The sequence below is a fragment of the Equus quagga genome, chromosome 3, assembly GCF_021613505.1.
Source record: "Equus quagga isolate Etosha38 chromosome 3, UCLA_HA_Equagga_1.0, whole genome shotgun sequence".
In the NCBI taxonomy this organism is placed as follows: Eukaryota; Metazoa; Chordata; class Mammalia; order Perissodactyla; family Equidae; genus Equus; species Equus quagga.
This window is the reverse complement of record NC_060269.1, coordinates 29,806,234-29,818,976: the sequence shown is the minus strand read 5'-3', so window position 1 is coordinate 29,818,976 and position 12,743 is coordinate 29,806,234. Positions and strand designations below refer to the sequence as shown.

General features: G+C 39.1%; 2 protein-coding genes across 2 annotated transcripts in view; both read left to right on the top strand.

Moving 5' to 3' along the window:
• The window catches only part of MGAT4D (MGAT4 family member D), a 73,812-nt gene extending 61,639 nt beyond the window's left edge, over positions 1–12,173 (top strand). The window contains exon 11 of the mRNA XM_046656768.1: positions 11,955–12,173. Coding sequence (XP_046512724.1) covers positions 11,955–12,173 — 219 coding nt within the window. The remainder of the gene's footprint in view (positions 1–11,954) is intronic.
• A 157-nt stretch (positions 12,174–12,330) lies between these two features.
• Positions 12,331–12,743, top strand: part of CLGN (calmegin) — a 40,097-nt gene continuing 39,684 nt past the window's right edge. The window contains exon 1 of the mRNA XM_046657073.1: positions 12,331–12,405. The gene's annotated coding sequence lies outside the window, so the exon portion shown is untranslated. The remainder of the gene's footprint in view (positions 12,406–12,743) is intronic.

Genomic DNA, 12,743 nt, shown 5'->3' with positions numbered 1-12,743 from the left:
GACCAGGCAAGGGAAACAGAAGAAAAAAATGAACAAATGGGACTACATCAAACTAAAAAGCTTCTGCACAGCAAAGGAAAACATCAACAAAACAGAAAGACAACCTAACAATTGGGAGAAGATATTTGCAAACCATATATCAGATAAGGGGTTAATATCCAAAATATACAAAGAACACATACAGCTCAACAACAAAAAACCCAACAACCCAATTTAAAAGTGGGCAAAAGATCTGAACAGAGATTTCTCCAAAGAAGATATACAGATGGCCAACAGGCATATGAAAAGATGCTCAGCATCATTAGCTATCAGGGAAATGCAAATCAAAACTACAATGAGGTATCACCTCACCCCGGTCAGAATAGCTATAATTAACAAGACAGGAAACAACAAGTGTTGGAGAGGATGTGGAGAGAAGGGGACCCTCATACACTGCTGGTGGGAGTGCAAACTGGTGCAGCCACTATGGAAAGCAGTATGGAGTATCCTCAGAAAATTAAGAATAGATCTACCATATGATCCAGCTATCCCACTGCTGGGTATTTATCCAAAGAACTTGAAAACACAAAGGCATAAAGATACTTGCACCCCTATGTTCATTGCAGCCTTATTCACAATAGCCAAGACTTGGAAGCAACCTAGGTGCCCATCAAGGGATGAATGGATAAAGAAGATGTGGTATATATACACAATGGAATACTACTCAGCCAAAAGAAATGATGAAATTCGGCCATTTGTGACAACATGGATGGACCTTGAGGGTATTATGCGAAGTGAAATAAGTCAAAGGGAGAAAGTCAAATATTGTATGATCTCACCCATAAGTAGAAGATAAAAATGACGATAAAAAAAACACATAGCAATGGAGATTGGATTGGTGGTTACCATAGGGGAAGAGGGGAGGGGGGAGAGCAAAAGAGGTGATTAGGCTCACATGTGAGGGGATGGACTATAATTAGTTTTTGGGTGGTGAACATGATGTAATCTACACAGAATTCGAAATATATTACGATGTACATCTGAAAGCTACATAATGTTATCATCCAATGTTACTGCAATAAAATTTAAAAAATAAAAAATATAAAAAAAATTTGTCTAGCACATCTTAAGAATTATATATTTCGCCAATGTAAAGTCATCTTCTCTATTTAATAGGGGAAGGTAGTGTCAAAAGGACAGAATTAAGGAAAGAATATCAAGAAATTGTTATGAAAATAATTACATCCTTATGAATTAATAATATGTTATTTCTAGATGTAACAGATTTTTTATTTTTATTTCAGAAAATATGAAGATAATAAGCATAATAAGAAGAAACTCTGTAATACCTTGGAACCTCAGATGACCTTGATTTCTAACCACATCTTCAGAAATTGTAATAATGAAAATATGTAATTATATAGAAGAGGAGAAAACAATGAACAAACTAGTGGACTTAGAAGTATTAAACTATCTCTTATGTCCAGAAAAATTACAACGTTTACTATGGTGTTTGTGCCCTTACTATTACAGTTTAATTTGAAAATAGTAAAAGCAGGGAAGTTTTTAAAAGTGAAGAAATGTATTTTGTTGACTTAGTAATGCTAACACATAATTTCAATAAATAGCTAAAAGTTCAGAAACTTGCTGTTGTCATTGAGAGGTTCCGTGTGAACTGGTATATACTCTCATCCATTTTGTTAAGACATCTAAAGAAATAGTGCAAATTTAAGCAAGTCTGGGTCTGGCAGTACAGCCACAATATCTTCTTGTCTTTTTAATAAACACATTTAAAACTATAAACTTACCCCTAAGTGCCATTTGAGCTGATTACCAAACATCTCGATATGTACGTATTCTGATCATCATTCAGTTTTAAAGATTTCATACTTTCTCTTATTATTGCCTTCTTAACTCATGGGTTATTAGGGAATGTGTATGTGTTTGTTTTCCCAAATATATTGGTTCTTGCCACCTTTTATTGTTGATTTATCATTTAATTACATGGTTGTTAGAGAACTTTGCGTGATAAAATTTGAGAATTGTTATGAATTCTTATGTTTCACGTGAATTTGAAAAGAATGTATAGTCTCTGTATGTCCCTTTAAAATATGTTGCATTCATTTGATTTTACAAATATTAGTTTTGTGCTTTAAAAATACCTTCTTAAAATATTCCTATTTACTGGATGCAGGGCTGTCTGACATCAGGCTTTTTAATATACTTAAGTCTTTTAAATCTTCACTAATTTTTGTCTGCCTGATCCATCAGTTTCTTATAGAAATCTATTAAAGCCTGCTAGTCTTCTTGTCATTCTATTGAGTTTGACTTTATTTTGAGAATTAATCCGAGATATTTCTTCTTTCTTATCCTTCAATCAGATATGAAAATCTTAATTCATACTGTTGTATTATCTTTGAGTGCCAGAATGTCACACATTTACCTCCGAATGAATTGTATCACATACTACTATATAAAGAGAATATGGAAGATAAACTGTTCATGTGTCCATTTTATTCTCTCCTTTTAAATGAAAAGAAGTTATATGTCAACTATATCTCAAAAAAGCTGGCAGGGGGAGGAAAAAAGACATTATATATGTATGTTACAAAAAGTTTAAATTTGACAAATTTTGAACTTTTAAAATTGAGAGCATATTCAGGTTTATATGAAAAAATAAAACTAAGTCCAGTTACAGCATTTCTTGAAAAGATGGCAACATTCCTTGAAAAGCTACTTATTTTGAGTTTGCAGCCCACCATCCAACTCTGGAACAAAATACCTGGAGGGTTGGGACCACACAGCGGAATAGTATTAAAAGACACTGTCCAATATACGCTGAATATTATGAAAAGCTGAGATGATTCCAAGGGAGTGCTGCTTTGGCACTCAGAAAGAGGCATTTGAACTCTGACCAAAATGCCCTGAGAGTGGCAGATGCTAGAAGGCAAAAGGTGAAAGAAGTTAAAAGACAGCATTAAAGATTCAGTCTGATAAAGCTGTCCTAAATGAAATGAATCCAAGATAAGAGAGTTTTGGTGGCCAGCACAAAGCATTTCTGGAAAATGTTCCTAATGTAGCCAGGAGAGATGCCCCCACCTTCCATCCCCATCCTTATTGCTCCCAAATGCTTGGTGTTCAGAGGGTCTCACTCACTACCCATGTCTCTGGTCTGAGGTGTATGAGGAAGCGGAGATTTGGAGAACTCCCCCACCTTCTGGTATACTGCCAAGCAAATAGTGCTCATTGGTTGGTTTGGGCATTTGTTTTATAGCATTCTTACTCATTTTGCTATTTTAAAATCAATTTTATTCACTCATATATATGAAGGCAAATGATTAAGCCCCTGAAACAATATAGCAGGTCAGTTTATAGAAACCACATTCAGACCAGATTCTACAGAAATCTTTTTTCCTTAGACACTACTTTTGAAGTGAATAGAAGCTCTGCAAATATTGGAGACATGATAAGTGAAATTCTCTCTGTTGCCAAAATGTCTCTCAAATATTGAGACAAGCCACCAACATCTGCACTATTTACTATTGAAGTAAATGGTAACATAGTAATATTACCACTAGCCATGGTGGTCTAGTGGTTAAGATTCTGCACTCTCACCATTGCGGCCTGGGTTCATTTTCCAGTCAAGGAACCACACCACACCACCCATCTGTCAGCTGTCACACTGTGGTGGCTGCGTGTTGCTGAAAGCTATGCCACGGGCATTTGAAATACCGCAGGGTCACCCACAGTGGACAGGTTTCAGCAGAGCTTTCAGACTAAGAAGAAGGACCTGGCCACCCACTTCTGAAAAAACTGGCCCTGAAAACTCTTTTAATAGCAGCAGAGCATGAAGAGCATTGTCTGATATAGCCCAGGAAGGTGGATGGCACAAAAAGACCAAGCATGGTTCCACTCTGCTATACACAGGATCGCTGGGAGTCAGAATTGACTCAACAGCACTAACAACAACATTGCCAATAGTAGCAGTAACAGTATGTGTGGCTACACTCTTATGTAGAGGGAAAAGAGATACCTTCTTCTGACAGGTGTGCAAAAATATCTTGCAGTTTTCTGTATATTCTTATATGGACCTTCCAGAACCGTGTGGCAGAATTGCAACAATTATGAGAAGTAGAGAAAGTTATTGAGAAATAACAAAAAAGCACCAGGCCCAGACAATTGCACAGGGGAACGAAATTAAAATTCTAGAAATCAGATAGTCCAATGTTTTAAAATTGTTTCAGAGTATAGCAAATAATGAAAAATTTACAAATTAATGATGCAAGTATAACATAAATATCCAATCCTGATAATGATAGCACAAAAAACAAAACCAGACCTTTATCATTTGTGAGGATTGATGCAAGAATCCTAAATGGGATATTAGAAATAGATTCCCAAGCCACATCAAGAAAACAACACACCATGACCTGGTTTTTAACACCAGGGGAATAAACATCTGGTTAGGATTCTTACTAATAGGTCTAAGAAGAAAAACCATGATTACCTCCACAGTTATTGGAAAAGCCTTTGAAAAAACTCAGCACCTATTTCCTATCAAAGCATTGCAGAAAATTACAATGAATGGATACTTCCTTAACATGATAAAATTAAGGTGGCCAGATGAAATACACATATGAAAAATGCATCTACTAAAAATTATTTGTTTATACGAAATTAGAATCTCATCAGGCATCATGTATTTTAATCTGCTAAATCTGGCAATCACAGATAAAATTTACATGCCTCAATCCTATAGATGGCTCTTATTTAATGGTTAAACACTAGAGGCATTTCCATTAAGGACAAGAACAATGCAAATGATCCCCACTATCCCCATGACTGTTACATTGTTCTGGCAATGTTAGCCAATGAAATTAGATAAGAAAAAACAATTACAGGCATAAAAGAAGCTCTGAATAACCAGGTATTAAAACATTTTTTAATGCCTCTATAATCAAAACAGTGCGGTACTTTACTTTGTACTAGCACTTGAGCAAACAAGTTGACAAAATAGAATAGAAAGTCTAGAAATACACCAAAGTACATATGGATATTTAGCAAATGATGACAGCAGTATCTTAAATCACTGGGAAAAGATGGATATTTTAATAAATGATATTGGGACAACTTGATAGCCATTTGGAGAAATATAAAATTTACATGCTACTCAAGAATAAGCTCCAAATGAATCAGAAATATAAATTAAACTGAAATTTTGCAAGTACTAAAAGAATATATACGGGAACCTCTCTGAAATCTGGGAATAGGGAAAGGCATTCTAACTATGACACAAAATCTGGATACAATAAAAAGAAAAAGTAGATTGACGCGTGGTCACAAAAAATAAAATAAAATTTTGTATGGCAAAAACACATTTTATGCAAGTTTAAAGATAAAGGGATAATATCTCTATCATATAAAGAAATTTATTAAGTTTGGAAAGGACATAATTGTACAGAAAAATGGGCAAAAGTCATGAACAATTCACAAATTAAAAAATTGCCCTTATATATGGAAAGTTACTCAGTCTCACTTATAAGTACAAATTAAAACTACACAGAGATATCCTAAACTGCCCCATCATGAGGTTGGCAAAAATCCAAAAGCTTGACAGTGCATTCTCTTGCTGACGTTATGCAGAAATAAACACTCTCATACACTGTTTGTGGGAATACAAAATGATACAACTCTTTTGGGTGGGATTTGGTAATATATAAGAAAACTATATAGCATTTAAAACCACAGTAAGATATTATTGATTGGCCTCTAGCAAGACTAAAAGACTGACCATACAAGTGATGGGGAAGATGTGGTGCAAAGTGAACTCCCATACATTGCTGGGGGGAATGGAAAACAGCCACTTTGGAAAACAGCTCAGCATTTTCTTAATCAAACATATGCCTACCATACATCCCAGCCATTCCACTCCTAGTTGTTCAAGACAAATGAAAGTATATGTCTACCCAAAGACTTGTACATGAATGCCCTTAACATCTTTATTTGTAACAGCCAAAAACTTGAAACAACCCAAATATCCATTAACAGGTGAATGCATAAACAGTTTCATATCTGTATAGTGGAACCGTACTCAGCAATAAAAAAGAACAAACTATCAATGTCTACAAATACAGAAATGGATCTGAAAATAACTACAGTGACTGATAGAAGCTAGACCAAAATAAGTACATGCAATATAATTCCATTTATAGAAAAGTCTAGAAAATGCAATCTAATCAATAATGTCAGAGAATTCAAGTCTGTGGTTGCTTAGGAATGGGGGACAAGGAAACTTTTAGAGGTAAATGATGTGTTCATTATTTGTTTTGGTGTTTCTTGAGTGTATGCATACATCAAAAGTCATCAAAATGCATGCCAAATATACCTAAACAACCCTGTAGAAAAATGACAGGGCCATGTCAAAAGGACACAGGAGCTAGCATGAAGAGACTCCGAATGTGCAAACCTGGGACAATTTGGGCACCAGAATAACTAAGCATAGTAATGGATTATAACTCACTGACTAAAATAAAGAAGTCATGATTCTATACTAATGATAGATAGATTCCGTGGATGGTGGATGGACGGATAGATGGATGGATGGACAAGAAGCAAAAGCTTTTTCTTATAGAGTGTTGCCTAATAGATACAGAAAGAAGATGGAGTTAAAAACTCACTATTTCAATCATCATAGTAAAATTGCTCCAGGCAAAAATGGATCAATGGGTGCTAAGTCTCAGGGTGGAAGAAGAGGGAGAGTAAAGTTTGATGAAGAATAGGACATTTACATAGTCTCAAATTTTCTTCACACAGATTACTTAATTACAAATGGAAGAATAGTAACTATACAGTAGAGAAAGCAGGAAACACCTTAAACAAGTGTTTAAAATTAACATCACCAAAAAGAGGCAAATGGATATGTGTCTCAGGTATATTACTCTGAAAAGGTCACAAATCACTTACAATACATTTGTGATGGTTAATTTTATGTGTCAACTTGACTGAGCTAAGGAATGACCAGAGAGCTGGTAAAACATTATTTAGGAGTGTTTCTGTGAGGATGTTTCTAGAAGAGATTGACATTTGATTCAATAGACTGAGTAAAGAAGATCTGCCCTCACCAATGTGGGCAGACATCATCCAAACTGTTGAAGGCCCAAATAGAACAAAAGGCAAATTCTTGCTCTCCCTTCTTGAGCTGGGACGTCCATCTTATCCTGCCCTCGGACATTGGAGCTCCTGGTTTTGGAGCCTTTGAACTCCAGGACTTACACCTATGGGCCCCCTGGTTCTCAGGCATTTGGGCTCAGAGTGAACTACACTACTGGTTTTTCTGGTTCTCCAGCTTGCAGACAGCAGATTGTGGGAATTTTCAGCCTCCATAACCACGTGAGCCAATTACTATAATAAATCTGTTCTTATAGATATCTATATATATATCCTATTGTTTCTGTTTCTATGGAGAACCTTGACTAATATAATATTCTAGCCAAAAATTCATAACTTACATCTAATCACAAATAAATACAGGACAAATCCATGTTGAAGGACATTCTTTCAAATAACTGGCTTGTATACTAATACTAATAAATATTAACATCGTGAAAAGCAAGGAAATATGAGGCACAATTTCAGATTAAAGGAGACTAGAGACACGACAACTACATGCAATGTTTCGCACGAGATTATATCTTGTACTGTAAAAATGCTGTGAAGAACATTATTAGGACAATTGAAGAAATCAGAGTATCGTCTATAGATTAAAATATTATATCAATGTTAAATTCCCTGAAGTAGATCACTATACTGTGGTTATGTGAGAGAATATCCTTGTTCTTAGGAAATATATGCTGAATTATTAAGTAGTAAAAGGGCATGATGAAGGCAACCTATTCTCAAATGGTTCAGAGAAAGATAGATAGACAGATGATAAGAAAAAAGAGATAAAGAAAATGTGGCAATGTGTTAAAAATTAGCAACTACTTTGGGCAAAGGATATACAGGATTTCTTTACACTGTTCTAACTTTTCTGTATATTTGAAAGTATTTCCAAATCAAAAATAAAAAGCAACAAGATCAACAACAACAAAAAACCTTGGGGATATAATTGAAGACTCCTCTCCCCTTACTCTTTGACAAGGCCCTCAGTCTAAGTTCATTTACCGTCAAATTTACGTCTCACTTTATCAAACATGGAACTAGTTATTAGGGAAAAAAGTGTTCTAGAAAAGATAAATGACTCTGTTAGGATAGGCTAGTTTATGTTGCAGTAACTTATAGCCCCAATATTTCAGTGGCTTACAACCTCAAAAATGTATTTCTCGCTCACAATACCAGGTCAGCGAGAAGGCTCCACTGATCAGGTCACACAAGGACCCGGTTGACAGGGGCTGTATCTCGGCATGTGCTTCCATGATCACTGTGCAGGAGAAAGGACAGTCAGAGACAAGCACCAACAATTAAATGCTTCCACCTGGAACTGACACCCATCACATCTGTTCATATTTTATTGGTTAAAGTAAGTTGTGGTCATCCCTAAATTCAAACAGGCAGGAGTGCAATCCTGCCATGTGCCCAGAAGATAACTACCAAAAAAAATTATTCTTGAAATTATTTTGACTATTTACATTGCCTTTATAGACACAAAACTTAAAGTGAAAAGAGGAGAAGTTAGAAGGAAAGAGAGTGAAAGAAAGCACCATTGCTTTCCCCTGGCCCCCCAGATCACCACCTCCTTTGTCACTACCACTATTTGGTGTATTTCTGTCATGTCAGTATGCTTGATGCAACATCCCTTCATCCTGCTTAGACATCCCAACAATGTTTACCTTTCTTCCTGGAGCCTGAAGCTTTGGAACCACAGCCAGTTACCTGTAGCCACATGCAGATCAGGCAAGCTGACTCATCTTGGGACTTCAGAAGGATACTCGTGTCTTGACAGTCACATTGCACCTACAAATGATACCACTCAACATATGTCATATTGTGGCCAGTTGTTAGTGCCATTGAGTCGGTTCTGACTCCTAGTGACCCTGTGTACAGCAGAGTCAAACCCTGGCGGGTCTTTTTGTGCCATCCTCTCACCTTCTGGTGCTATATCAGACCATGCTTGCTGCTATTCATAGGAAGTGGGTGGGTGGCCAGGTCCTTCTTCCTAGTCTGTCTTAGTCTGGAAGCTCTACTGAAACCTCTCTGTCATGGGTGACCCTGCTGGCATTTGAAATACTGGTGGCATAGCTTTCAGCATCACATCACGATGTAGCCACCACGGGTGTGACAACGGACAGATAGGTGGTGTGGTTCCCTGAACAGAAAACGAAATTGGGCTGTGGTGGTGAGATCATCAAATCTTAACCACTAGACCACCAGGGCTGGCCATTGTGGCCAGTTATCTTTCAAAAATTACAGTTGATCCTGTCACTTTTCTGCTTGAAATAATTTGATGGCCCTATGTGAATAATAAAGTTTAAATTCCGTTTCTTGACATTTAAATTCCTTGATAAACTGGGCCCAATATACCATTCCAGAATCATTTTCTACTATTCCTTCCCATGAACTCTATTTCTAACTAAAATGGACTATTTTCCATTCTCAGGACACCTCTTGCTCTCACCATGATACTAAGAATGCCCATTTCCTTTGCCTTCATGGCACGGGCCCAGTTGCACTACTTTGATGAAGCTTTCTTTGATTTAGGAAGAATGAGTGGCAACATACTCTATGCTCCCATAGCGTTTTGTCTATGCTCCTATGATCTAATTTATCATATATTACAAGTATTTGATTATATATCTATTTCTCTAACTATATTATTAGCTAGTTGAAAGCAGGGCTCATATAGTCGTCATCTTCACATTCCCCAAATTTTCACACACAGCTTAGCACAGGGAAGATAAATGCTCAACAAATGTTTGATGAGACTTCCAGTAAGAAGTACTGTACAGGAAAGCACTTGAGTTTAACATTCTGAATTCCTATTAAAATTGTCATTAAAATAGACAGGTATCCTCCTAAAACAACATTCCAAACTGAGAATAAGAATTAAGTGTATATTAGAACTTGGAGTTTTAACAAATTTTCACATCAATAGGTCAGGGTAACGGCCCATTTAGCTCAAATTCCCCATTTCAAAATTTTTAGTTTTCAGCTTCTCCATTGCTGACCTTGAATGGATCCTTCAGAAATCCTTCTCTAGCAAGTCAAGGATATTTGTTATGGGCCACAGAATTAAGTTGAATAATAGAAGTTGGAAAGACCAAAGAAAGAGATTAAGAGGATATATTGTTACATAGTACCCCAAATAAAATTTTTTAAACCAATAAAGTTAAATACTATCTAAACATGCTTCGGAAGGTGATAGTGTCAAAAATCTAGAAACAGTCACTTTATTACTGATGCAATGTGAAAAATATTCAGTGATATTGACATTGTAGGGGAGGAAGACAACTCCTCTGCCCTCTAGGTACTTCTGGCTGGTGTAAGAATTAAATTGATATGAGACAGAATAACAGGAGAAAGTCAAACAAAACTTTATAACATGTATACAAGGGAGAAACCCAGGAAAGCTGAGTAACTCACCAGAATGGCCAAAGCCTGTCACCTTAAATATCATCTTCAGCTAAAGACAAAAGAGGATATTGGCGATAGTGGTTTGGGTCTTCAAAGGTGAGGAAGGCAATTTTCATGGAGATGGAAACGTACGCAAATGGGCAAACTACAGACAATGTGACCTGAGAAACGCGTTTTACGGGACACTATAGTTAGCTTTCCGTATTAGCTCCGTCCTGGAACAGGGCGTCTATCTTAAATCTTTTAGGCAGTTAGGGTGAAGGTCAAAGTTTCTTTCAGTCTTTTTGTCCTTAAATATAATCAAGGCAAAGAGACATTTAGGGTGGCCAACTCTGATCCCCCACAACATCTAGCCAATAACATATTGTGTGGGCGTAGGGGCATTAGCTGGCATGCCCCTTTAAAAACCATGTGTCTTTGAGGTGACACTCACGATGACAACAGTCCTGGACTTGGCCAACCCAGTTGCTTTTTTGTGGGAGGTTATCACCAAGACCCTCCCGGTCTGAGGAAACATAGGGGCCCTCCAAGGGAGCTCTGGTCCTTGCAATGCAGGTCATACAGGGATGATCCCCCTTGGCAAACATGCAGGCTTTGTTTCTCTCCTGCTTCAGCGAGCTTCTCTCAAGGGGCGGTAGCGGGTGCACGCTGCTGTCCAGCCGGCCGCCACTGGACCTTCCCTGTAAGTAACTCCCAATAAACCCATATGTCTCATTCGCCGTCTCCGGATCTTTTCTTTAGTCTCTCAGCAAGCTATCCCACGCTGCTCACTCAGTTGGGCGTGTGGCAGAAAGGTGGGGAGCGCCATCAATCCTCTAATCTGAGACTCTTTAACAGGGGTATCACAAGTCAATTAAATATTTTAGTCTTCCAATAAAATGGAAATCATGATTATACCAAAGTCAAAGTCAAGATTTACTTTAAAATATAAAGTAGTACAAGACCCATGACCCAACATTTACCGGGCAAAGAAGCTTGTAATTCAACACTACGCTTATGCTGCATTTTTATTTTTAGTGTGTTGGTTAAAACTACAGGCTCTGAGAGGGATAGGCCTATATTTGAACCCTATTTCTACCATTTCCTAGTCAAAGACTCAGCATGTAATTATTTTCAGTTTTTTCATCTGGGTTGTTGTGAGGTTAAATGAGATCGCGACTGTCAAACCCTAGACTACAGTGAACACAATAAATGTGAGCAATTCTTAACAGTATTTCGAAAAGAAAACAATGTATTTATTAGGTTACCATTTAATATACCTATATTTATCACACACACAGCCACACAGAATAGGAAGCCTCCTCGCTGACCAGAGTGACCTCTCATCTCTGAGCATCCAGAACTCTAGGAAAGGCCTGGGGTCCTAACTAGATGCTGTTCAAAAATGTGATTTATATAAAATTCAGGACTCAGTTACACGCAACAGGAGGCAGAACGCCTCTGTTCTCAGAGAGGGCAAGCGCTCCATCAGAGGGAACAGTTTTGGGACTGATAACCAGGAATTCCTTCCCTGGTACCCACGAGCGGGGTTCGCTCTCCGACTGGCCGGCGGGGGCGGCGCGGCGCGCGGCCCGGGGACGCGCCTCACGGCGTGCGGGCAGGCGGGCGGCCGGCGGCTGCCCTAGCTCAGGCTCGCGGGGCTGCGCCCCCCGGCGGCCGTTGAGCCCCTCGGTTCAGGTGCGCGCGGCCCGCGCCTCCGGCCTCCGCCTCCTCCTGGCCTGCGGCCGCACGCGCATGCGCGGTTAGCAGTCGCTGCTGGGCGGCCGCCGGCGGGATTGGTCTGGGGAGACTCAGGGACCAAGTGGCAGCGGCTCGGACATCTGAGCTGCCACTGCCGAAAACGGGTTCACAAGACAGGTGCGTGGGCAGAAGGCCACTTTCCGCTGCCCTTTGCACTCGGGCAGGGGGAAGGAATCGGAGTCATTTCTCCTTATCCCGGGGCGGGGGTTCCTGGGCCGCACCCCTTTCTTTGGCGACCCGCCAGGCTGAACCGGTTGGGGCCAGGGGAGGGAGTGGATGTTGAGTTTGGGATGGGGGTGCAGCGAGCGAGGTTCTTGGGCGGGCTCTGCCGGCCTCGGGAGAAGGAAGGCCAGTCCCGGGTGGTGGGAGTTGATGCCACCTCAGAGCCATTGGGTCCTCCAGAACTGCTGTGTGCACCTGCTGCGCTGGGGCTGGGGCGGGCTCGGGAAGGCCAG